Source organism: Pituophis catenifer, unplaced genomic scaffold (assembly GCF_029215685.1).
Source record: "Pituophis catenifer annectens isolate HBS135680 unplaced genomic scaffold, rPitCat1.0.hap2 SCAF_16, whole genome shotgun sequence".
NCBI classification, from domain to species: Eukaryota; Metazoa; Chordata; class Lepidosauria; order Squamata; family Colubridae; genus Pituophis; species Pituophis catenifer.
Genome location: NW_027256896.1, coordinates 9,429,265 through 9,456,543, shown reverse-complemented (window position 1 = coordinate 9,456,543; position 27,279 = coordinate 9,429,265). Strand labels below are relative to the sequence as shown.

At 44.4% G+C, this 27,279-nt stretch overlaps 2 protein-coding genes across 3 annotated transcripts in view; both read right to left on the bottom strand.

Moving 5' to 3' along the window:
- RHOT2 (ras homolog family member T2) overlaps window positions 1–20,970 on the bottom strand; it is a 46,063-nt gene extending 25,093 nt beyond the window's left edge. Inside the window, exons 1-8 of one of the 2 annotated variants that reach the window (XM_070955424.1) lie at window positions 20,853–20,970; window positions 8,852–8,910; window positions 8,094–8,175; window positions 7,098–7,141; window positions 3,921–3,974; window positions 3,572–3,624; window positions 2,633–2,741; window positions 923–1,024 (exon numbers count right to left, since the gene is read on the bottom strand). In XM_070955424.1, the coding sequence (XP_070811525.1) occupies window positions 923–1,024; window positions 2,633–2,741; window positions 3,572–3,624; window positions 3,921–3,974; window positions 7,098–7,141; window positions 8,094–8,175; window positions 8,852–8,910; window positions 20,853–20,889 (540 nt within the window). In that variant the 5' untranslated portion in view covers window positions 20,890–20,970. The remainder of the gene's footprint in view (window positions 1–922; window positions 1,025–2,632; window positions 2,742–3,571; window positions 3,625–3,920; window positions 3,975–7,097; window positions 7,142–8,093; window positions 8,176–8,851; window positions 8,911–20,852) is intronic. The other variant, XM_070955425.1, reaches the window with a different exon arrangement.
- A 2,832-nt stretch (window positions 20,971–23,802) lies between these two features.
- Window positions 23,803–27,279, bottom strand: part of CFAP70 (cilia and flagella associated protein 70) — a 45,128-nt gene continuing 41,651 nt past the window's right edge. Inside the window, exons 22-23 of the mRNA XM_070955062.1 lie at window positions 25,676–25,723; window positions 23,803–23,883 (exon numbers count right to left, since the gene is read on the bottom strand). Of these exons, the coding sequence (XP_070811163.1) occupies window positions 23,803–23,883; window positions 25,676–25,723 (129 nt within the window). The remainder of the gene's footprint in view (window positions 23,884–25,675; window positions 25,724–27,279) is intronic.

Sequence of the window (27,279 nt, the reverse complement as noted above, 5' to 3'; positions counted from 1 at the left end):
TGCTCTTACTATACTACACGGACAGTTTTTTCCTGAATGCCAACACTCCTGCTAAACAACTAATTCCCTCAACACTGTCAAATTAACTACTAAGACTGTATTACTATTCTTCTCCTCATCCTTACTTGTACCTATCTCTTCCCACTTATGGCTCTATCCGTGCTGCTTGTATCTTTATGACTTACATGGTTTTTATTGTTTCCTAGTATGATTTGATTGCTTTTTAGTATCCTAATAACTATCATTGTTGTATCTTATGAGTCTTGACAAATATATTTTATTTTCTTCTTTATGTACACTGAGAGCACATGCACCAAAGACAAATTCCTTGTGTGTCCAATCACATTTGGCCAATGAAGAATTCTATTCTATTCTATTCTGTTCTGTTCTGTTGTTCTGTTCTGTTCTGTTCTGTTCTATTCTATTCTATTCTACTCTATTCTCTATTCTACTCTACTCTGCTCTATTCTAGTCCATTCCATTCCATTCCATTCCATTCTTCATTCCAATATTCTCTTTTATTCTATTCTATTCTATTCTATTCTATTCTATTCTATTCTATTCTATTCTATTCTATTCTATTCTATTCTATTCCATTCCATTCCATTCCATTCCATTCCATTCCATTCCATTCCATTCCATTCCATTCTTCATTCCAATATTCTATTCTATTCTTCATTTCAATATTCTATTCTATTCCATTCATTCCAATTTTCTATTCTCCATTCCAATATTATTCCATTCTATTCTTTATTCCAATATTCTATTCTATTCTATTCTATTCTATTCTATTCTATTCTATTCTATTCTATTCTATTCTATTCTATTCTATTCTATTCTATTCTATTCTATTCTATTCTATTCTATTCCTACTCTACTCTCTTCTATTCTATTCTTGCAACATTATCAGGCAGATGTTTACCTGTTTCTCCTCTGGATCATAGAGAGGGGCAGTTGGGTGAAGAACAGCTTTCTGGGCATAGTAGAAGAGCTCAGAAATGTTTTTCAGGTTCTTTGCTGAACACTGGTGTGGAAAGAGGGAAAGAGAAGCTGATTCATTTGCTCCTAGGTAAATAAAACAGGCCTACTGAAACGACACTCAAAGTTCTCCTTCTGAGGCTGGCTATGAAAACAGGCTCAAATTAAAGAGACTAAAAGCGAAGCCTCTTTCCTTCCAATTCCTACTGAAAGAAAAATGTTGATGTGGTATCATCAGAAAGGAGAAAAAGCTGAGGAATCGGTGGCCTAAATATGGGGTCTTTTAGATGCAAAATACATACTACCGCTAAATCAGTGGACACGTTTCTAGTTCAACTCTCGTAAAGCAGAGTTCCTCAAACTTTCCGGCTTTGCGGTCTGTTGGATTGGGGGGAGAAGGGATGGCTCCACGCAGGGGTGGGCTTCAAAAATTTTAGCAAGGGGTTCTCTGCCCAGTTGCTGGGTGGGCATGGCCATGGTGGGCGTGGCCTAGTTGGCCTCCTGCACCACGGGGGCGGGGCGTTTTTGCCCTCTCCCGGCTCTGAGGGTTTCCTCGAGCCTCTGGGAGGGCGAAAACAGCCTCCCCAGGCGCCGGAGGCCCTCTGGAGGCCGGAAACGTCCAGCCTTCGGTAGGCTCGTTTTTTGCCCTCTCGGAGCCTCTGCACACACCCTGCACTTACCTGCATCCAAAACGGACTGGGTGGGGACTCCTGGGAGGGGTGGGGTGCGCAGGCACAGCCAGGAATGGGATTTGGGGGTTCTCCAAACTGCACAGAATCTTAGCTAGAGGTTCTCCCGAAGGGCCTTGGTAGTACAATGGTCTAAAGCACCCTGTTATTAAGACCAGCTGCCTGCAATTACTGCAGGTTCGAATCTCGCCAGGCTCAAGGTTGACTCAGCCTTCCATCCTTTCTAAGGTAGGTGAAATGAGGACCCAGTTTGTGGGGGCAATAAGCTGACTTTGTATAAATATACAAAAGGATGAAGGCTATTGCTTAATGCATTGTAAGCCGCCCTGAGTCTCCGGAGAAGGGCGGCATATAAATTAAATTAAAAAAAAAAAAACCCTGCAAACCCACAGCAGCCCGCCCCTGGTTCCATGCGAGTGGTGGGCACACACGCAACTCCGTTTGCAGAACCGGTGGGCATGCACGCCCGCCGCTCACACCAATGGAACGAACATGCAGACCCTTGCCCGCCACTTCCACAACCTGGTTCCGAACAGCTCAAGGCTTGGTAGTGGGGTCTATGACAATTCGCCATGGCCAACCCGCCACAGGGCCATCTTGCCACAAGACAACTCGGTACGGGACAAGAGTTACACTAATATCAAAGAAACGGTGGAATAGAATCATTAAAGGAGGGACAGAGTGAAATGCGAATGGCAAAAATCAAAACCACCTTTATTTATTTTAAATGGTGAAATAGAATTGCTCAATTGTCCTGCAGCGAGCTGTGCCCAAGGCAAGTGGGCCGTGGTGAATTGGCCGCAGAAAGTTGGCTGTGTGAAGTTGTCCCATTTCCCCCTCCTCCCCTCCGGAATAACGGGCCGTGGCCCAGGGGTGTTGTGGTCCCCTGTCAATAAAGGAGTTTTCCGTTACCCCAAATCAAAGGTATGTACTATTTCCCTGCCAACATCTGGACAGTTCCTCACCTCCACGCAGGTCTCGATCTCAGAGAACTGGTTCATGATGGGCAGGATGGTTTCCATGGAGCTCCCGGTGTGCAGGTCGGACTTGTTTCCCACAAGAATGATGGGGATCCTTGGAAAGAAGAAACATTTGGGAGAGACATATCAAGGATGGGAGAGGCTGTAGTTAAAGCGGCAGAAAATCCATCCATCTATCATCCATCCATCCATCATCTCTCTTTCATCTCTCTCTATCCAGTCTATCAATCTCTCTCTCTCTCTCTCTCTCTCATCCATCCATCATCTCTCTCTCATATGTATCAATTCTCTCTATCATCCATCATCTCTCATCTATCCAGTCTATCAATCTATCAGTCTGTCTGTCTGTCTGTCTGTGTCTATCTGTCTGTCTATCTGTCTGTCTGTCTATCTATCTATCTATCTATCTATCTATCTATCTATCTATCTATCTATGCTACCTACCTATAATCCATCCATAATCTCTCTCTCTTTCTCATATGTATCAATTCTATCATCCATCATCTCACTCTCATTTCTCTCTCTTTCTCTATCTAGGCTATCAATCTATCAGTCTATCTCTATCTATCATCCATCCATAATCTCTCTCTCATCTCTTTCTCTATCCAGTCTATCAATCTATCTGTCTGTCTGTCTGTCTGTCTGTCTGTCTGTCTGTCTGTCTGTCTGTCTGTCTATCTATCTATCTATCTATCTATCTATCTATCTATCTTCCATCCACAATCTCTCTTTCATCTCTCATCATCCATCCCTCTCCTCTGGAGGTGGGGTGGGGTGGGATGGCATGGGGAGAAGGGCTCACTGGCCGACAAATCCAGTGTCCAGAAGCTGCTGCGCCACTGAGCAGCTACCCCAAAGGGATTTATTAACAGAGACCCACAAGATCCTAAAGCATCCTAACCCACCCTGTAGGACAATAGATACCTGGCACACCTCTCAATGCCACCATTCACCATTGGAATCCATTTTGTCCGAATCTAGGGAAGCAAGGAAGGGAAAAAGCAAGTAGGCGAAGAGAATCCCTGCACCCCTAACTCATTCCCCAATTTTTAAGAAATAAGCCCTTGAGGAGACGACACCCAAGTCTTTTCCCACCAGCTCCAGCCGAGATCCACCCCCATCCAATGCAGTAGATGCCCTTCAAAGAAATGTCATGAGATACTGAGAAGAAGTCATGGACATTCATAGGGCCTTGCCTAGGAAAGTCAAAGCAGGGAGAAGCAGTACAATGGGGGACTTGCGGATGGGCAGCTAAGAGGCCCGCTGGGGTTACCTTGTCAATGGTGGCCTCCTCTGTGACATCATAGACCATGCACACCACGTTGGCCTGCAAGGGAGAAAAGTGGGGGGGGGGAGCTCTAACAAACGCATTGTCAGCTTTAACGAACACATTATGCTATAATCGCGGGAAACTTTCAGAGCTGGTTTAATGTCAGGGTTCCAAGTAACGCATCCAAAGAAATCAGAACTCTGAGGCGGGAAGTGTTCTGACCTAGGCTTCCTGAGAAAGCATAAATCACAATTTTAGTTCCCAAAAAACCTCTTTTATTGAGACGGCTGTGAATTCTGTTCATTCACAGCCCGTGATGAGTCCCAAGCAGTTTGTGAATAGTTCGACAGAAGTCTGCCACAGTCTTTCGGGATCAGGCTGATAAGCACCCAACTTTATCTTCCTTGAAACGCTGCCAAAGAATTAATTGCCAATTAGCTTTGCAAGGCCAAACAGAGCACAGTCAAAACGGAGCTTCAGAGTTTAAACTGACCAGAACGAACAAAGTTGCTTCCTGCAAAGGCTCATGTCCCTTTGCTCCACCTTTATGTCTTATGGGAGGGCCCAATCATCTCCAAGCCTTACTCCCGAGTCGCTCCTTTTGTCTTAACTGTTCTTGCCTTCTGGCAGCTCTACACATGCGCGCACTAGGAACAGGCTCACCCTGTTCCTCTGCCTTGTTGATGTCAGACTCTGGAGGCTCCGGAGTCCGTGCATAACTCCCAGATGGCCCTGGCCCCATCTCTGCCTCCGACGGAGAGCCCTCGTCCGAGCCTTCCCCAGACTCCAGGACTGGTCCATGTTCCTCCCCAGCCTCCACACTGTCCGACACTGCTGCCAGCTCCACAGGCTGCCGGCAGACCACAACAGGAAGATACCTCAAAGAACATGTTTATTGGATACATCGTATCGGCACAGCTAGTGAAAACCAACTCTGAAAGTTTCCCGCGATAGCAGAATTAAAAGAGTAACGGTTTCCCTTCCCAAGTGTCACAAATCACACTGTCCAATTAAAAACAGTTGGCGGGTTCCTTGCTCACTCCTTTCCTCCTTCAACTGCCACCTGTTGGGATGACCTTGGTTCTCTTTTGCGAGCCAGCCTATTTACTTCCCTCCCCCCCCCAAAGTGCATGGCAACTATGAAGCAGCAAAAGATGGCTTCAGCCAGGTTCGATTCAGAGTTGATACCAGGGGTGAAATCTATTTACCGTCCTTATCAGTTCAGAAGAGCATGCGCCGTGAGCTCTTACACCGTGAGCTCGCCGTAAAAAACACATTACTTCCTGGTTAAAACCAGGAAGTAAGGACACACAGGTGGGTGGGCGGAGCCTCGCGCCATCACTACCGGTTCTCCGAACCACCTGCCACGATCGCTACCGGATCGCCCGATCCGGTCCGAACCGGGAGGATTTCACCCCTGGTTGACACACATGGAAATCTCCATCTCAAAGCTCCTCTCCAGATTATTTTTGTTGCCAAGAACTTGCATCCCAATGTTGGTTTAGCACCATCGACAAGAGCTAACTATAAGTTTGATCCACTGCTCTAGTGAGTTGGCACATTTCAACAATGCCCTCCACTTAGGACTACCAGCCTGGCAAAGAGACAGTTTTGCTGAGTGTAGAAAGATGACCTTGACAGAAATATGGAGGAACTTTTACCCAGGTAAAAGGGGCCATTTTTTTTTTAAAAAAAATCCAGAACTGTGAGATAACATCTGGAAGATATCCGAGCACTTTCCTCTCCGATTCATAGGGAACACAAGAAGGAAGAGGGGGCACAGAACAATCAAACTTGCAAGATCTTGTTACTGTTGCCGATCTCAATAAAAGTAGTTTTAGCCTTCCTCTGGAGATGAGATTCTTGGCCTGATCCATCTAGTGGGGCCAAAATTGAGATCTTACTCTCTAATATGCTGCTTCTCAGAATAATAGAGTTGGAAGGGACCTTGGAGGTCTTCCAGTCTAACCCGCCCACTCAAGCAGGAGATCCTATACCATTTCAGACAAATTGGTTGTCCAGTCTCTTCTTGGAGCATTCAAAATTTCTGGAGGCAAGTCGTTCCACTGGTTGATTGTTCTGTCAGGAAATTTCTCCTTAGTTCTAGGTTGCTTCTCTCCTTGATTAGTTTCCACCCATTGCTGCTTCGCCTGTCTTTGGAATATAGGTCAAGTCCAGGGATGCTATTCAGCAGGTTCTGGAGAACCGGTAGCGAAAATTTTGAGTAGTTCAGAGAACCGGCAAATACCACCTCTGGCTGTCCCCCGAGTGGGGTGGGAATGGAGATTTTACAATATCCTTCCCTAGGAGTGGGGTGGGAATGGGGATTTTGTAGTATCCTTTCCTTGGAGTGGGGTGGGAATGGAGATTTTGTAGTATCCTTCCCCTGCCACGCCCACAGAACTGGTAGTAAGGAAATTTGAATTCCACCACTGGTCGAGTCCCTCTTCTTTCTTTTTCTCCATCTGTAGGGAGTTATGTCCCCCTTTGCAACTGAAATGTTCATTGTGCTTTATGACATCGCTTCCCACGGCAACACAGCTGCATATGTGGTAACCCTGCTGAAGCTAAGTGATCCATGCTCTCTGCAAAGAGGTAGGAACTTCTGGGCCTGCTAACTCCCCCCAGTCTTCTCCTGCCTGGTGTCAGCGTTCCAGCGCTGACATATTAAAGGAGAGGAGAAGCTTGAACTTTTGCCTACTTAATTCCTTTGAAGATTCTGTTTCCTCGGAGATGGGAGGAGGGGGGGGGGGACATTCCTGTGATCTGACGGAGATGGGATGAGGAGAGTGGCTTGGAAGATAGCCAATGAGACGCAGAGAATTGGGGATCGGAAAGGGAGGGCTTGGGGGGCAAAGGTCAGTGCTGACCGCGAAAGAGCCAGGGACAGATCACTATGCTCAATAAAGAGAAAATTTCCTCAAAGATCGGCAGTTTGGAAATTCATTTATTTTGAGATAGCATCGAAACCTGACACCTGGTTCTCTCTTAAACTGGTAGGTTAAACCCCCATAGCGCTACTGCTGACCAGCACAAATGAAACAAAGATAAACGGATCAGGTTAATTCCCACCAGGCTTTGGGTGGGATTTGGAAAGTGTTTTGATGTCCAGGATCAGGAAGGCAAAGAGAGGGAGGGGAGCTCTCCAAGTCCAGCCCACCCCTCCAGACCTCAGATCACCTTGGCAATCTCTTCTTGGAGCTCATCTTCCGTCTGTTCGGCTTCTAAAAGGAGAAAGAAAAAGGACATACAATCTTTCAGACATGTGCAAAGTGAGAAGCATCCTATCCACCATACAGCATGGACCAAAATTGTGGAAACCTTTTGGGAAAAGTGTACTTTCTAAAACTAGCTAATAACACCACTTTTTATTTTGGGAGTAATACCGTACAATTATGTATCAATGGAAAGATAATTTAATCAAGAATGTAATGCAGTAACTTTTATAAAGGAATTGCTATTAGAATAGTTATACCCGTATAGGAAAACCAGTTAAAAATGTTCTACAGATGGCATTTTACACCAGTACAGCTTGCTAAAATGTCTCCTAACAACTCTCCAAATTGTTGGAAATGTAAAAAATGTCCCCGGAACATATTACCATCTCTGGTGGACATGTCCTAAGGCGAAAAAATATTGGGCTAAAATTAGAAGTTGGATAGAAGAGATAATTGGTTACAATGTGGATTTGAAACCAGAGACTTTTTTACTGGGGATATTGAACAGAACCTACAGTAAAGAAATTAGATATTTGATTTTGCATATAATTACAGCGGCAAAGGACAGTCTACGCACAGTCCTGGAAAAACGAAAAGGTACCAACAGAGGAAGAAACAATTAAGAAAATCCTGGACTGTGCGGAGATGGATAAATGAACGAAAAGAAATAAAAGGAAGATACAGAATATTATCAAGTATGGATTAAGTGGTACGACTGGCTCGAGATTAGGGAAAGTAAAAGTGAATAAGTGATGTGACAAAAGTGTGAAATACTGTAAATGAATAAAACTGGAAATAAAGGGACGATAAAGATAATAAAGGATAAGAAAAATGGGAAATGTAGAGGAATGAAACTGATACGTAAAAAGAAACACATACTGTGTGTTTGTGTTTTGTATGTTGTGTTGTTGTTGTAAAACAATTTTTAAAAAAAAGAATAGTTATACCCGTGACCTACCTGAATAATCTACAATGTGGGTGGGGACTTTCTCAGGAGTGACATCTGCAGGAATGATGATCTCTTCGGCCCGAGGAGGAACCTGAGGGGAGAAAAGGGTTATCTCTGGCATAACTCAGACGATAAAAGCTTGTCTGAATTTATCTGGGTACTTTCCTCATGTACAGCATTCTAGATTTCAAGATAGTCGACAAAACAAAAACCACCATCCAGAGTCATTACCGTCTGGCAAGAAGGATCCTTGAGATTTATTCTTTGATTGTATGTCATAAAGGTAAAGGTTCCCCATGCACGTATGTGCTAGTCATTCCCGACTCTAGGGGCCGGTGCTCATCTCTGTTTCAAAGCCGAAGAGCCAACGCTGTCCGAAGATGTCTCCGTGGTCATGTGGCCGGCATGACTCAACGCCAAAGGCGCACGGAACGCTGTTCCCTTCCCACCAAAGGTGGTCCCTATTTTTCTACTTGCATTTTTTTTACGTGCTTTCGAACTGCTAAATTGGCAGAAGCTGGGACAAGTCACGGGAGCTCACCCCGTTACACGGCACTAGGGATTCGAACCGCTGAACTGCCGATCTTTCGATCGACAAGCTCAGCGTCTTAGCCACTGAGCCACCGCGTCCCTTTGTATGTCATAGTGCACTTTTCTTTACATTGTTTGTCCTGCTTATAAATTGCTATGGGAAAGTTTCAATGCTACAAGAATAAGAATAAGATAGTAAGGCAGAATAACAGCAACAAACAGCCACCTGTACTCACCTCTTCAGGGAACTCCTCCCCCACCAGAGCCATGATCAAGGATGTTTTCCCCACTTGGGCTGTAAGAGAGAGAAGCAATACAGTTACAGGTAGTCCTTGACTTATGACCATTCATTTAAGTGACCATTCAAAGTTGCAACAAACACTGGGGAAAAATTACCATTTTTCACACTTATGATTGGCTGCAGCATGATCAGGTCATCAAAATTTGGATGCTTGGCAACTGGCATGTACTTATGACGGTGGCAGTGTCCCAGGGTCATGTGATCCCTGTTTGCGACCTTCTGACAACCAAAGTCAATGGGAAAATCACATTCACTTAATTAAGTTATTATTAATTTAATAACTATCGTAATTCACTTAACAACTGTAAAATGAAAACCCTCACCTAATAAATGTCTTACTTAGCAATGGAAAGTCTGGGCTCAATGGTGGTCATAAGTCAAGGACCAGCTACGTATATACAGGTAGTATATTTTATTTTATTTATTTATTTATTTAAATTTATATACCGCCCTTCTCCCGAAGGACTCAGGGCGGTGAACAGCCAAAGGTAAACACACAGAGTACAAAAATTTAAGAACAGTTTAAAAAACATATTAAACAATTTTGGCCCAACAATTAAAATACCCCTTTTAAAATTCAAATTAAAATTAAGCAATTGGAGAAGTTAGGCCAGCCCGGCTTGTTGAAATAAAAAAGTCTTGAGGGCCCGGCGGAAAGTACGTAAATCTGGAATCCTCCGTATCTCCGGGGGCAGCTCGTTCCAGAGGGCATATTACAGGTAGTCGTTGATTTACGATCACAACTGGCCCCCAAATTTATGTTACTAACATTTGTTAAGTGAGTTTTGCTCCATTTTACCACTTTTCTTGCCTCATTTGTTAAGTGAACCCATGTAATTGTTAAGTTAGTAACCTGGTTGTTAAGTGTTGTGGCCCGTCAGCGGCCTGTGCAGCTAGTAGCTGATTCCGACAGCGAGGAGGCTGGTGTGGTGATGCGCCAGCAGCCTGTGCAGCTGGCACTTGAGTCAGACAATGAGGAGGCTGGAGAAGATGTGGTGCCAAAGGTGGGGATTCAGCCAGGGCCTTCAGAACCTCCCATAAGTGAAGAGGACGAAGAGGAGAAGCCTCTTCTTGCTGCACAGGCGCGCAGAGCTGCCAAAAGGCAGGAGTGGCTCCTCAGAAGGAAGTCTCCTCAAGAGTAAGACTTGGAGCTAATTGGCCACTCTCTTAGCCTATTTAAGGAGGAACACTGACTGAAGCAATTTGCAGGGAACAACTTCGTTCACATACCTTCGTGTCGTCTTATCTTATCAGCTTCCTGCAAATTGCTTCTGGGCATTCTGCCAACCACAGTAAGCTTTCAGTTATTATTCTTTGAATTCTTGGCGGCTGTTAATGCAGTTAATTAACAGCCGTTGTTGTAAAAAACTGGTTTATTTAGTAAACTAAGGTTTGAATGGACTTTGTGTGTGCTGTGTTCTTTGGGGTCCGTAGCTGGGGCAGAACATTAAGTGAATCTGGCTTCCCCATTGACTTGGCTGGTCAGAAAGTCACAAAAGGGGACGCGGCAGTGCTGAAAACCGGCACGCGCATGCACGGCGGTGAGCTGTCGTGTGCGCATGTGCGCCAGAACCTGAAAGTTTAACTTTTCCGGAGCACGATCCCTTCGCGCGCTCAGCTGTGCCGAAAACCGGCCTGTGCATGCACGGCAGCCAGCTGATCATCGGGCGTGCATGCGTGCCAGAACCTGGGAGTTCGGCTGTTCTAGAGCAGGATCTCTTCGCGCGTGCAGCAGTGCCGGAAACCAGCCTGTGCATGCGTGGCAGCCAGCACCATCGGACACACATGCGTGCTAGAACCTGGAAGTTCGGCTTTTCCGGAGGGTGGTCCTGACGAGCACGTGCGCAACGTTTCCTTGCAACCTTTTCAGCACTCATGTTCTGCCCCAGCAACGGGTCCCAAGAAGTGTAGCACACACACAGCTCCAAAAACTCCGTTTAATACAAACAGACCCCTTTCAAAATGCAGGCTTTAACCACAAATGTCCTTATCAGCCTGCTATGAATTATAGAGACACTCTCAAAATGCTCTGCGTAGGACCAAGCGTTGTTTCCAGCAACATTTGCTATCTGTGTGCGAACTTAAATAGGCTAAGAGAGTGGCCAATTAACCCCAAGCCTTACTCCTGAGGAGACCTCCTCCTGAGTAGCCACTCCTGCCTTTTGGCAGCCCTGCGTGCTCGAGCATTGAGGAGAGGCTCCTCCACTTCACTCTCTTCACTTGAAGGAACCTCTGGAGGTTCTGAAGGCCCTGGCTGAGTCTCTGCCTCTGGCACCACATCCTCTTCAGCCTCCTCGCTGTCCGACTCGAGCGCCGACTGCACAGGCTGCTGGCGCAACACTACATCAGCCTCCTCGTCGTCGGGATCAGCCACAATCCGCGCAGGCCACTGGTGGGCCACAGCAACTCAGTGCCGGCAGTCGGTGCTGAAAAGCTTCGCCATCACTGTTCTAAGAGGTACCCACCTTGTTCTAAAACAATCTGTTTGCTCAGAAAAAAGGTATTTTTTTTCTGAGATTGGCTCTAGAAGAGCATGACACACAGTGTTCGTCACGGAAGGCATCTCCGTGGTAGAGCTGTCAAGTTCCCAAGAGAAGCTCCATAAAGTCAGCCATTAAACAAAAATAGTGACAACACCGGAGCATCAGCAAGCCTTGGGGAAAAGATTTATTTTATTTATGGAGTGGTTTCGGGACATTGCCCCCCCCCCAAAAAAGAGACTTATAGCACCAGTTTCGTATCTGAGCCACTACTTTGTAACTTGAACAAATATCTGATTGATCGGCTTTCACACGAAGACTGCAAGCTGAAGATTTATTATTATTTTTTTGCAGATGCAGGCTGTTAAATGGTCAACTGGAGCTCTGCAACACTGCTTCAGGTTTGATTCCAAAAAGATCCTATTAATTTTTTTTAAAAAAAAAAAAAGATAAAAAAGGCTTAAAAAGAGTTGCAATCAGGTTAACAATGGTACCCTGACGTAGTATGAAGTAAGCCTTATTATAAATCTCCCAGGGTGAATTGCTTTATTGGAAGAAATAAAAGGGAAAAACAGAATCTCTCTCTCCCTCCCTCCCTCCCTCTCTCTTTCTCCAAGAAAAGCAGGAAATGTTTTTGCTCTCTTGGCTTTCAACAGCTCATTCGGTCCCACCCTGACTTCACACCTAGATACCAGATTTTTAATCCCTTCCTGAAATGAAGGCTAGGATTCTCTTCCGGAAACTGAGTTCCGTTCACAGCTCCAAGTCTGCAGAACGATTTTTCCCCCCCTTGGACATTCTGTCTTTGCTTAAGAAGTTCCTCTCCTCCACATTATTATTTTAAAACTCACAAACAAGCCCAAGAAATAAATTGGGGGGGAAATGAGAAGCAGCGATTTCATTAGCCTACTGGGCCCATTGGGTTTTTAATTGGGCCTTTCTACTCATAGACGACCATTATACTTGCTACATCAGGGGGAATGGGACAACGTGCCAGGGCCAACTTGCTGTGCCCGACTCACCATGGCCAACTCATTGCAGCCAACTCGCCAAGGGACAACGTAACAGAACAGAATAGAACAGAACAGAACAGAATAGAAAGAATAAGAGAAGAGAAGAGAAGAGAAGAGAAGAGAAGAGAAGAGAAGAGAAGAGAAGAGAAGAGAATTAGGAAAGAATGGAATGGAATGGAATGGAATGGAATGGAATGGAATGGAATGGAATAGAATAGAATAGAATAGAATAGAATAGAATAGAATAGAATAGAATAGAATAGAATAGAATAGAATAGAATAGGAATAGGAATAGGAATAGAATAGAAGAATGGAATGGAATGGAATGGAATGGAATGGAATGGAATAGAATAGAATAGAATAGAATAGAATAGAATAGAATAGAATAGAATAGAATAGAATAGAATTCTTTATTGGCCAAGTGTGATTGGACACACAAGGAATTTGTCTTTGGTGCATATGCTCTCAGTGTACATAAAAGAAAAGATACGTTCATCAAGAATCATAAGGTACAACACTTAATGATAGTCATAGGGTACAAATAAGCAATCAGGAAACCGTATCAATACAAATCGTAAGGATATGATTCTAACAGTTCTATTTCATTATTTAAAATAAATAAAAACATATTTTAATTTTTGCCATTCATATTTTGTTCTGTCCCTCTTTTTGCATCCTTTCCTTAATGATTCTATTCCACCATTTCTTTGATATTAGTGCTATCATGTACCCTTGACTGAAGATCGGTACACTCCTTCTATCTGGGACGGTCGCCCTCTTCCACCGAGTCCGCAGCTTTGGGAAGGACACATATGGAGCGGTGAGGGAGGAAGGGGACACTTGCCTAGCCAGCCGGATCAGCCAAGTCAACCCTGGCGATCGATCAATGGGATGACAGATGTCGCAGTCAGATCGCCTTCACATCCATTTGATATTAGTGTAACTCTTGCCCTGCAGTGAGTTGTCCAGTGGCAAGATGACCATGGGGAGTTGGCTGTGGCACGCTGGTCATGCGAGTTGGCCATGGTGAATTGTCATAGCAATAGGAAGAGCACTTAAGACCTACATACCGCTTCACAGGGCTTTTACAGCCCTCTCTAAGCAGTTTACAGAGTCAGCCTCTTTGCCCCCAACAATCTGGCTCCTCATTTTACCCACCTCGGAAGGATGGGAGGCTGAGTCAACCTTGAACCGGTCAGGATCGAACTCCTGGCAGTGGGCAGTTAGCCTGAAATGCTGCATTCTAACCACTGTGCACTGAGGGAGGGAGGGAGGGAGGAAAAAAGGAAGAGCAATAGCACTTAGACCTGCTGGTGGAAGGAAGGAAGGAAGGAAGGGAGGGAGGAAGGAAGGAAGGAAGGGGAAAAGGAAGAGCAATAGCACTTAGACCTGCTGGTGGAAGGGAGGGAGGGAGGGAGGGAGGGAAAAAGGAAGAGCAATAGCACTTAGACCTGCTGGCGGAAGGAAGGAAGGAAGGAAGGAAGGAAGGAAGGAAGGAAGGAAGGAAGGAAGGAAGGAAGGAAGGATGGGGAAAAGGAAGAGCAATAGCACTTAGACATGCTGGCAGAGGGAAGGAAGGAAGGAGGGAGGGAGGGAAGGAAGGACGGACAATAGCAATAGCACTCAGACTTATATACCGCTTTACAGCCCTTTACAGCCCTCCGTAAGTGATTTACAGAATCATGTGGCCCCCAACAATTTGGGGTCCTCATTTTACCCGCCTCGGAAGGATGTAAGGCTTAGTCAACCTTGAGCCTGTTGAGATTTGAACTGCCAAATTGCAGTCAGCCGGCAGTCAGAAGTAGTAGCCTGCAGTACTGCACTCTAACCACTGCGCCACCGTGGCTCCATAGACCCTATATCAGGGATGTCTCAATCTTTGGCAACTCAAGGTTGTGGCCTTCAACTCCCCAAATTTCCTAGCCACCTCGGCCAACAATTCTTCGTTCAATGACAGTTCAAAGTTACAAGGGCCTTGGAGAAACTGACTTACAATCTGTCTTAGTCATTATCAGCGCATACTGTACTATCTTAACAATCTTCGCACGCACACACACACATGATCACATAATCGCAATTCGAGCGCTGGCTTGCATTGACCACCGGTTGCAGCGTCCCACAATCATGCAGTCACAATCTGCAACATTATTTTTTTTTTAATTTGATTTATATGCCGCCCTTCTCCGGAGACTCAGGGCGGCTTACAATACGCTAAGCAATAGCCTTCATTCTTTTGTATATTTATACAAAGTCAGCTTATTTCCCCCATAAACTGGGTCCTCATTTTATCTACCTTAGAAAGGATGGAAGGCTGAGTCAACCTTGAGCCTTGGCGAGATTCGAACCTGCAGTAATTGCAGGCAGCTGGTCTTAATAACAGGGTGCCTTAGACCACTGTACTACCAAGGCTCTTGGGGAGGGGGAGGGGGAATTTTCAGCAAACAAAAAACGCCCGTGGGGGAAAGCTGAATTCATTGAACAAACCGTATGATTTACTTAAAGGAAAAATAAATTAATATGACTGAATGAGAAAAAATAAAAAATAAATTTTAGGAAACACGGCGGCAAAAATAAATCCAGTTTGAGCTTATTACTGCAATAACTTATGACGAAAAATTCAGGTATCAATTACCAGTCCTAGGTGAAGGTAAAGGTTGCCCTCGCACATATGGGCTAGTCATTCCCGACTCTAGGGGGCGGTACTCATCTCCGTTTCAAAGCCAAAGAGCCAGCGCTGTCCGAAGACATCTCCGTGGTCATGTGGCCAGCATGACTCAACGCCAAAGGCGCACGGAACGCTGTTACCTTCCCACCAAAGGTGGTCCCTATTTTTCTACTTGCATTTTTTACCTGCTTTCGAACTGCTAGGTTGGCAGAAGCTGGGACAAGTCACAGGAGCTCACCCCATTACACGGCCCTAGGGATTTGAACCCCTGAACTGCTGACCTTCTGATCGACAAGCTCAGCGTCTTAGCCACTGAGCCCATTTTCACTAGACTAGGCATACCCAATTCCTGCAATCGTTCTTTTTATAACCTATTTTTATCTCCTATAATTCTTCAAGGTATTTATTTGTAGAATTTATTGGTTGCCCCTCTTACCATATAGAGTAACTCTGGGCAGCTTTACAGTCACATACCATTAAAAACAAAAAATTCAGGAATCTGATTATGAATGGATTTTGACATTAAGTTAACTAAGAAATAATGTAAGCGCTTAGCAAAGATTAAATATGAAATAAAAAATTCAATACTAATACCAAAGAGTTGCAGCAACCTGAAAATAGACACACACACATATATATATATCAGCACCATAAGCCAGAGACCATAGTGTCAGATGAAGGATCCTGCTTTCCGTATTATTTTGCGAAGAACCTTTTAGAACAATTTTGCAAGATATCCTCTGCCCAACTCTTTCAGTTAGTCTAGAAGTCATAATCGGTTTGGATTGCTGTAGCAAAAATGTCAGGATAGTTTAAGATCAGATCTCTGGATCGTTAGTTATTTATTTAATTATAAAACAAATGTTAAAACTGCTATAATCTAGGCCAGGAATCGGCAACCCGAGGCTCTGGAGCCGCATGTAGCTCTTTCATCCCTCTGCTGTGGCTCCCTGTCACCGGTTGGCTCCACAATTGATAGGTTAGGACAAGTAGAAAAAAAAGGATGCTGCGCTAGGAGGAGACTCTATGGTGGGGGAACTGGACTTCTGGTCGGCTCCAGAATTGAACGAGGGGGGCTTCCAGTTAGGACCTTCGTAGCTCTTTGAGTGTTTAAGGTTGCTGACCCCCTGATCTAGGCCAACTTTTAGATTACGTCAGTTAAAGCATATAAAAATGAAGAAATTAAAGTGCCAAAGAATTGCCACATAACCCCCAGACTTAGCAACTGTCAATAAGAAAGACTAAAAAAATCTGGATAGTGGACATGGCAGTACATGTCAGAATCAGAATCCTGGAGAAAAGGTAGAAGAATATATGGAAAATAGTTTAAGATAACATAGAATGTTACTGGATGTGGTTTTGCAAAAGGCAAAATATATTAATCAGATAGATAGATAGATAGATAGATAGATAGATAGATAGATAGATAGAGAGAGAGAGAGAGCTGATAGAGATAGAGAGATAGCTGATATAGATAAAGAGAGAGAGAGAGAGATATGGATGGATGGATGGATGGATGGATAAATAGATGGATGGATGAATGGACAGACAGACAGACAGAATAAAAGTGAAAGAAGTGAAGCACAAAATACAAAGATCTCCACATGGAAGTAGAATGACCTTGGCAAAAGAAAGGAAAGGTAGTACCAATAGTGATTGGGCACCTTGGGTGCAATCCCAAAACATCTGGAGCACCAATTTGAACACCATCAACATCGACAAAACCCCAATCCGTCAATTGCAGAAGGTGGGCTGGATTTGGAACAGCTTACATCCCATGACGATACCTTTTAACGCCTTCAAACAACATCTGTCTTAACCCAGGTCCTCGGAAAGGACTCGGCAGGGGGATCAAAATGTCAAATCCACTCTGAACATCTGGCTGACTGCGCGATGAACCACAATCATATATCAAATGTATATGCTGCCTGAGTTCCAACAACTCTGGATAGCTCACAACCATTAAAAAAAATATAATAACTATCAAAAGAACTTAAAAGATAAAGACGTAAGATGGGAAGGGACAAGCCAAGCGATTGTCTCCCTCGCCAAAGGCCTGGGTGAAGAAGCAGGATGTTTATGTCTCTTTTGAGTGACAGCAGTCGGGCAGTCATCTGGATCTTGAGGGATGGGGGGGGGCATCTCTCTGTCTATCAAGTTCTATGAGGCAATCCTAGATGCCACATATTATCATGTGTGGTGGACTTGTAAGAAAGTGAAGGCTTTTTGGATAAAAATTTGGTGGGTTATGCAGAATGTTTTGAAGAAAAAAATTCAGTTTTCTCCACAATTGTTTTTATTGGGTATAGTTAAGGGTTTTACATTGGGTGAAACAAAGTTGATATTGTATATGATAACAGCAGCGAGATTATTGATAGGTCAATATATCAAGAGCCTTGGTAGTACGGTGGTCTAAAGCACCCTGTTATTAAGACCAGCTGCCTGCAATTACTGTAAGTTCGAATCTCACCAGGCTCAAGGTTGACTCAGCCTTCCATCCTTTCTAAGGTAGGTAAATTGAGGACCCAGTTTGTGGGGGCAATAAGCTGACTTTGTATAAATATACAAAAGAATGAAGGCTATTGCTTAGCACATTGTAAGCCGCCCTGAGTCTCCGGAGAAGGGTGGCATATAAATCAAATTAAAAAAAAAATATTGGAAAAATGAAGCTATGCCTACTATTGAAGAATGGACTTTGAAGATGGCCAGTTTTGCAGAGATGGAGAAGATTTCAGCATATTTAAAAGATCGCTCACAAAAGGCTTATGTATGGGAGTGGAAAAAGTGGATAGATTATGTGCAGAATAAATATCAAACTAGGAAATATCAGATAGCTTTTAACTGAAAGTATTATATAGGGATAGAATAATTGAATTTTGTGAAGATGTGGAAAATATACAGGGGGTGGAAGGGTTCAAGTTTTATAAAAAGGGGATTTTGATTTGGATTATATTATGTGGAAGTCTGGGGGGGAGGGGAGGGCTAGGGGGGTTAGGGAGGGTTAGGGAGGTCAGGGAGGGTTGGGGGGGGAAATTGGGGAGAAAATGTAATTGTAAAACTTTTTCAATAAAAAAAAAAAAGTTTTATGAGGCAATCATCTCAAGACCATTAAAGTACCCTGTTTCCCCGAAAATAAGACATCCCGTTTTGAGCCCATGTGCTAAAATAAGCCTCCCCCCGAAAATAAGCCCTCCCCAAAAATATTTAAATGCAGAACTGGAAATCAGGTAAGATGGCAAGAGGAGCCCCATCTTGCTCCATGCGCCCCAAAATAATAAGACCTCCATGAAAATAAGTCCAAACGCTTATTTCGGGGTTCAAAACAAATATAAGACAGGGTCTTATTTTTGGGAAAACACGGTACCAAGTTATTTGTCCCATTTCTACTTCCCCACCTTGCCTTCCAGACAGATGTACCCCAATCACAGACAAGAAAGAATGACCACAATTTGAGCCCAAAATTTAGGTTGCTTAAGTGAGAAATTTGCTAATTGAGTTTTGCCCCAGTTTACGACACGCCTTGCTGCTTTCATTAAAATAAATCTCTGCAGTTGTTAAAGAAATCTGGCTTCCGCATTGACTTTGTTCGTCAGAAGATCGCAAAAAGGGGATCATGTGACCGCCGGGACACTGCAACCGTCATATATGTGGGTCAGTTGTCAAGCATCCGCATGGAAATCACGTGACCGTGGGGATGAGGATGTAAAAAAATGGTCTAAGTCACTTTTTTCAGTGCCATTGTGACTTTGAATGGTGGCTAAAGAAACCGCTGTAAATGAAGAACTGCTTGTATTCAAGAATAGAATAGAGAATAAAATAGAATATAGAATATAGAGCAGGGGTCTGCAACCTTAACTATTCAAAGAGCCATTTGGACCCGTTTCCCACAGAAAAGAAAACACTGGGAGCCACAAAATCTGGGTGGGCGTGGCCAACTCGATGTCACTCACTTCTACTAGTCACATGACACCCCCCCAACCATGCCTACTCAGCCAGTCATTAGGGCAGAGAACCAGTTGTTAAAAAACACCGGGAACCACAAAATCCTTTTGACATATCTCTCCCTCCCCCCTCCCTTCCTTCCCTCTCCCTCTCTCTCTGTATCTCTCTCCCCCTCTGTGTCTCTCTATGTCTCTCTCTCCCCCTCTCTCTGTGTCTCTCTCCCCCTCTCTGTATCTCCCTATGTCTCTCTCTCCCCCCACTCTCTATGTTTCTCTCTCCCTCTCTCTCTCTGTATCTCCCTATGTCTCTCTCTCTCCCTCTCTTTGTATCTCTCTATGTCTCTCTCTCTCCCTCTCTTTGTATCTCTCTGTCTCTGCCCTGGCCACTTCTCCATCCCCCACCATCGCCCTTATCTTCTCAGGCCAGGTGAGGAGTGACTAGGAGGGGAGGGCGAGGGATGGGGCCAGCCCATGGTGGGATCACCTGACAAGGAGCCACAGCAGAGGGCCCAAAGAGCCACATGCAGCTCCAGAGCCGCAGGTTGCTGACCCCTGATATAGAGAATAGAATAAAACGAATGGAGTGGAGTGGAGTGGAATGGAGCTGGAAGGGACCTTGGAGGTCTTCTAGTCCAACCCCCTGCTCAAGCAGGAGAACCTGTACTATTTTAGATAAGTGACCGTCTAGTCTCTTCTTAAAAACTTCCAGTGATGGAGTGCCCATCACTAAGCCGATCCTATGTTTGTAGCAGGACTTTGCTACATTGAAACAGCCACAGCCATCTAGAACCCCAATGCACGGAATTATTGAATCAAAAAGCACCCAGAGGATGCCAACCCTGCAGCATCGAATCAGCAGGGGGGATGCTAAAGGGAGACCAAACGGTTTCTACCTGGCCTGGTGCAGCTTTACAGGTGGTGACCGGCACCGGAAATTGCACCTGGGAGCAAACCAGCCCCTACCCCCACTCCGCCCCACTGAAGCTGTGGGGATGAGGCAGGATGTGGGCAAAGCAGAGGTTTGCCCAATCCTGCTTGCCCCTCCTGCGCTTATAGACCAGTTGGCTGGTCTATAAGCCCACTTCCAGACAAGTGGCTATCCAATCCCTTCTTTTAAAAAAAACCCTCCAGTGATAAGAGCATCCACAACTGGCTGGACTAGAAGACCTCCAAGATCCCTTCCAGCTCTATTCTGATTGATTGATTGACCCATTCCACTGGCTAACCAATCAATCAATCAATCAGAATAGAGCTGGAAGGGACCTAGGAGGTCTTCTAGTCCAGCCCCCTGATCCAGCAGGAGATTTTATACCATTCCAGACAAGTTGGCTATCCAATCCCTTCTTAAAAACCTCCAGTGATGGAGCGCCCACAACTTCTGGTGGCAAGCTGTTCCACTGGTTAACTGTTAGGAGGTAACTGTCTCTTCGAGCGGAGGTTTAGCATGCACTGGGAGTCTGCTGCAAGTTGAAGGTTCCAGGTAGTCTCCAAGGGCGGCCCCATGCACAGAGTGTTGCGGTAGTCAAGCCAAGTTGGAGGACAACCAAAGCCAGCAAGAACCACTTAGGGCCAACCCCCCTCTGGGATGCAACTCCCCATTTCCCACGTGTCCTGATTCCACCCCTGACTCTCCTCCAAGGTCATTGCCAAGCCTCCTGGCCCCGCCCACAACTCCTCAGCCCCGCCCCGTCCGCATACCTCCTGGCCCCGCCCCCTTTTCACCAGCCTTCTTTAAGACTCGACCCCCCACCCCTCCCCAAGACTCGGAGCGCCCACGCGGCGGCGCTTCTCGCCCTCCATCCCGGGCCGCCCCGATCCGGGAAGGCCGCCCCCTTACCTTCCCCCAGCAGGAGGATGCGCACGTCCCGCCTCATCCCCGCGGCTTCGGGGAGGGGGTTTGCAGCAATCGCCGCTCGACCCGGCGCTTCCCACCCTTCTCGGTGCTGCTGCTGCCGCCGTCTGGCTCCCGCTTCCGCTTCCGCCTTTCCGATCGGGGCGCCGCGTATTGCCTGGAGCGCCCTCTGCGGCCGGAGGCTCAAACAGCAGCCTTTTTTATTTTATTTTATTTTAGCGAGACTAAACTGTCGGTTGAATTGCAATCGGAATAGAGATAGAATAGAATAGAATAGAATTAGGAATGAATAGAATATAGAATAGAATAGAATAGAATAGAATAGAATAGAATAGAATAGAATAGAATAGAATAGAATAGAATAGAATAGAATATTGGAATGAAGAATGGAATAGAGTAGAGTAGAGTAGAGTAGAGTAGAATAGAATAAGGAATGAATAGAGAATAGAACTAGAATAGAATAGAATAGAATAGAGAATGGAATAGAATAGAATAGAATAGAATAGAATAGAATAGAATAGAATAGAATAGAGAATGGAATAGAATAGAATAGAATAGAATAGAATAGAATAGAATAGAATAGAATAGAAGAGAATAAGAAGAGAAGAATAAGAATAAGAATAAGAATAAGAATAAGAATAAGAATAAGAATAAGAATAGAATAGAATAGAATGGACCTTGGGGGTCTTCTAGTCCAGTCCCTTGCTCAAGCAGGAGAACCTATACCACTTCAGACAAGTGACTGTCCAGTCTCTTCTTAAAAACCTCCAGTGATGGAGCGCCCACAACTTCTGGTGGCAAGCTGTTCCACTGGTTAATTGTCCTCACTGTTAGGTGGTAACCGTCTCTTCGAGCCGAGGTTTAGCACGGAGGAATTGGGATGCACTGGGACTCTGCTGCGTGTGTATTTACTGTTCCTCAAAGTCATGCTGGCTGGGGGATTTTGGGAGCTGAAGTCCACACATCCTAATGTTGCTGAGATTGAGAAAAACTGATTTAATAGATTAAAATGAATACAGTTTTATTGGTTTCATCTACTTCTTAGCTGTCTGCCAGCCCCTGGAATTCTGGCTCAACTATTCATTAGAGATAGTCCTTGACTTAACAGTTCATTTAGTGACGGAGGTTTACAATGGTATTGAAAAAAAAAGTGACTTAGGATCATTTTTCACATTTATGGACCGCATCCCTGTGGTCACATTATCAAAATTCAGGCAAATGACTCATACTTATGACTGTTGCTATGTCCTGGGGTCATGGGAATCCCCTTTTGTGACCTTCTGAGTCAATGGGGAAGCCAGATTCATTTAATGACCATGTTACTAACTTAACAACTGCAGGGATTCACAGAGTGCCGAAAAGGTAGGGCGCGTGCATGCTCACGGCACCAAGTGCTGAAAAGGAAGCACATCACGTGCACGTGTGCATGCTTTGCACACATATGCACACTTGTCTGGGCTTTTAGCTGTTGGGAGAAATTCCTAAGTCAGGACAGAATGTTTCCAGCTCTTCGCAATTCTTGCATTTGCAATAAAAAAATTGTAAACTTTGTTTAAGAGATGAAAGATGAACTGGGAGATGAAAAATGGCATAGTACTTTAGCTGTCATGCAAGGATGACTATTTAAAGGGAAATACATAGCTGGCAATAACTTACAAAGAAGCTCAAGAATCAATGGAAATTGCTTGACAACTTCCAACTTTCACATGGCCCAGAAATTCTCTGTCATGGATAATTTGTATAACCATTAGTGAAATTCAGCTTTGCATATTAAAAACTCGTGCATGCACCTTTCTTTTGCAAATGGACTTATAACATTAAAAAAAAAAACAATTACAGCCTGAGTGAGTTTGGGCATTTCTCTGGCAGAAAAAGTTACTAGAATTAACAATTTTTTACTCCTACAGAAAGGCACAAGAGTACACACCCAAAAGACACCATGAATAAACAGATCCAAACTGTTTTATTAAATCACCTGCCCCAAACTGCTGTTCTTGAATCCTTTTGCATATCGTATTTGATTCCTCTTTCAAAATTCTGGGCTGCCAAAGCAATTACAGGGAGCAGACAAAACAACAACAACAACAAGAAGCTGTGAATAAAATAAATGTGGACCCATAATGTACATAGCCATTAGATCAAAAATCTATCACTAGGTCAAAACTGACTTGAGGGAATCATCTCCAGAGAGCTACATGGATAAACTAACTGAATCAAGAACTCACATTCATGGATATTTATTTTGCCCAGGTAATAAAATGCTGTATAAAACCCAATCTGCTCTCAGTTGTAATATCCACTTGCACTAAATGAGACCTAGAAATGAGGCAGTTCACTAAACCTCTCTCCAATTCCTCTTCCTGTTCTTCTCCAAATATCTCCAACAAAGGTCTTCTAATTATTGTGATGTGTTATAGCAGTTTTTTTCAAGCTTGGCAACTTTTTAAAAGAGGCGTGTGGACTTCAACTCCCAGAATTCCCCATACAGCATAGGTTAGCTGGCTGGGGAATTCTGGGAGTTTGAAGTCCACACATCTTAAAAGTTGCCAAGCTTGAGAAATACTGTGCTAGAGTTATTCTGAGGCTTTCCATTTCAGGAACTGGGAAAAAAATCTTTCTCCAGCATTTTTTAACCTTTGTAGATAAGTCATGCCTTGTAAGTTGCCTTATGGTTGGCTTTAATTTCATTGCTGGATATTCCACAGAACAAATGGAATCTCTACAATGTGCTTCTTCTAAATTCCATGAACTCATAAACTGCTGTGTAAACTTTTCATGGAAGCTTTGGAAACAAACGTCGATTGTTGTTTCAGAATGTGGCAGTACGCCTCTGTGCTGATGGTTGGCAAGCATCTGGCAACCTTGCCCTACCTCCCCTGCTGTGTAAAATGGTAGCTGTTGGTCCCTGCTTAGAATATAGCCGCAGAAGAGGTGATCAAAACGATGGGTCACCAAAGCCAACTTCTAGCTGGACTTGTTTGACCTCCTGCAGGAGATCGGGGTTGTCCAACTCCAGCTGCAACAGAAGGGAAAACGGGGTAACTTAAACATCTGTCAAATATACTCAAAGAAGGAAAGGGCAGAAATCCAATATAAGACAAATGAAAAATGCCTCCTTGTTAATATGTACCCTGTTTCTCCCCAAATAAGACATCCCCTGATAATAAGCCCAATCGGGTTTTTGAGTGCATGGCAATAAGGCCAAGTATTTATTTCAGGGTTCAAAAAAATATAAGACAGGGTCTTATTTTCAGGGAAACACGGTATCTATCTATCTATCTATCTATCTATCTATCTATCTATCTATCTATCTATCTGTCCTGTTTCCTCCAAAATAAGATATCCCCTGATAATAAACCCAATTGGGCCTTTGAGCGCATGGCAATAAGGCCAAGTGTTTATTTCAGGGTTCAAAAAAATGTAAGACAGGGTCTTATTTTTGGGGAAACACAGTATGTATGTATGTATATGTATACATATACATAGATAGCTTGATGATAGACAGACATATATATGCATGCACACAGACAATATATGTACAGTATGGATGCAGGGGTGAGATTGAAAAATTTTAGCAACCGGTTCTCTGCCCAGTTGCTGGGTGGGCATGGCCATAGGGACGTGGCCTACTTGGCCTCCTGCACCATGGTGGGGTGGGAGGCATTTTCACCCTCCCCAGGTTCCGGAGGCTTTCCTTGAGCCTCCAGGAGGGTGAAAACGGCCTCCCCCGGGCTCCAGTGGCCCTCTGGAGGCCAGAAACGGGCTCGTTTCCAGACTTCTGGTATTTCCGGTAGGCCCATTTTTCACCCTTCCCAGGCTCTCGATGGTTTTTTTCGAGCCTCCGGGAGGGTGAAAACAGCCTCCCCTGGGCTCCGGAAGCCCTCTGGAGGCCGGAAACGGGCTCATTTCCAGACTTCTGGTACTTCTGGTAGGCCCATTTTTCACCCTCCCAGAGCCTCCGCATGGGCCTTGCACTTACCTGGCATCCAAAACAGGCCGTGTGGAGACTCCTGGGAGAGGTGGGGTGGGGCAGGCGGAGCCAGCTAGTCCTTGCAACTACTGCTTCGGCAAACCAGATGTAAAATTAACATCTGGTTCGCCCGAACCAGTCCAAACTGGCTGAATCCCATCCCTGTATGTATGTATACATAGCTAGCTAGCTAGCTGATAGACACACACACAGTATATGTATGTATATGTGTGTGTATATGTATGTATATTTGTGTGTGTGTGTGTGTGTGTGTGTGTGTGTGTGTGTACACACAACGGCACTGAAAAATGTGACTTATTACTGTTTTTCACAGTTATGACCTTTGCAGCATCCCCATGACCATGTGATCAAAATTCAGATGCTTAGTGATTGGATCATATTTCTGATGATTGCAGTGTTTTTGGGGTCACGTGACCCCCTTTTGTGACCTTCTGACAAGCAAAGTCCACGGGGAAGCCGGATTCCCTTCACCAATTCAGGTTCCCAACTTATCAACTGCAGCGATTAACAACTGTGGCAAGAAAGGTTCGTAAAAGGGGGCCAAACTCACTTCATCAATGTCGCACTTAAACAACAGAAATTTTGGTCACGTGACAACCCCTCCCCTCTCCGCCGAGACGCTGCAACCCGTCATAAATACGAGTCGGTTGCCAAGGGTCCGACTCATACTTTTTTCACTGAGGTTATAACTTCGAACGGTCACTAACCGAATTGTTGTAAGCAGAAGACTACCTGTATTGGGAAAAGCCTCGGAGATTTGCACCCTTCCAGAGATCGGAGAAGTTTGAACCAGGGGAGGAAAAAAAATGTCACCAACCTTAACAGCGTATTTATAGGATTGTTCGGCCTCCAGTTGTCTTCCGCCCTAAGGGGGGGAAAAAACAGCAATCTGTAATAAACAGGTTCTGACAAGGCAGGAGAAACCCTGAAAAGCTTAATGGTGTTTTTAACAGAAAACGGGGAAAGGGAGAAATAAATCGCCCAGGGGAAGGTCTCTCGTCAAATTGAGAAGAGTGAACAAAAAGAACGGCAGCCCAGAAAAAAGGAAAGGGTGCTGTGAAAATGCATTTCTACATTTCTGCCTCGACTGCAAACTTCTTTCCATCCATCCATTTGATCTGGAAAAGGACTTCAAATGGGTTTAAGAAGCCATTTGCACTCAAAGGAGCATTGAATTCATTCGCAGAGAAGCCCTTCCTTACTCTGACCCCAATCTCAATCCTTTTTTTAAAAAAAAAATTATTATACATTTTCCTCTATTATATACATCACATTTCCAGTTTTGCAACGAAAGTGTATCAAGTCCTTTTTAAGTATATCTAGTATTATACACCCTGAATTATAACCATTATTCTCGTAGTCATATAGTATAAAAAGGTAAAGGTAAAGGTTCCCCTCGCACATGTGCTAGTTGTTCCCGACTCTAGGGGGCAGTGCTCTTCTCTGTTTCAAAGCCGAAGAGCGAGCGCTGTCCAAAGAAATCTCCGTGGTCATGTGTCCAGCATGACTCAATGCCAAAAGCGCACAGAACACTGTTCCCTTCCCACCAAAGCTCGTCCCTATTTTTCTACTTGCATTTTTTATTACCTGCTTTCGAACTGCTAGGTTGGCAGAAGCTGGGAGAAGCAATGGGAGCTCACCCCGTTACGCGGCACTAGGGATTCGAACCGCTGAACTGCCGAACTTTCGATCGACAAGCTCAGCGTCTTAGCCACTGAGCTGCCGCGTCCCCTGAGCCACTGAGTCATACAGTATAGTCTCTTTTAAATACATAATATTGTACGTCATAGTTATAACCATTATTTTCATAGTTGTACCATAACTCTATACATTTATCACTCTCTACATTTTAATCTATCGTCACGTACAGTCCAATAGTGCTTACAACATATATTCTATCTATCTATCTATCTATCTATCTATCTATCTATCTATCTATCTATCTATCTATCTTTCTATCTGACTGTATTTATTTCTATTTTGTTAATCTCCTTTCGTTATTATGTTATTCAAGTTATTCATATGCGCTATCTCCGACGTATCCTTGGCATTCCCTGGCATGACAAAGTTCCAAATAGCGCAGTCTTGGAACGTGCTGGAATTTCTAGCATGTATACACTATTGAAACAGCGACGTCTACGCTGGCTGGGGCATGTCGTGAGAATGGCTGATGGTCGGATTCCGAAAGATCTTCTGTATGGAGAATTAGTGCAGGGAAAGCGCCTCAGAGGGAGACCGCAGCTGTGATATAAGGATATCTGCAAGAGGGACCTAAAGGCCTTGGGAATGGACATTAACAACTGGGAAACCTTGACCTCTGATCGTTCAGCTTGGAGGCTAAAGATGCAGCATGGCCTTCTCCAATTCGAAGAGACACTTTTTTAGCAGGCCGAGGCAAAGAGGCAGTCCCGAAACCAGCGA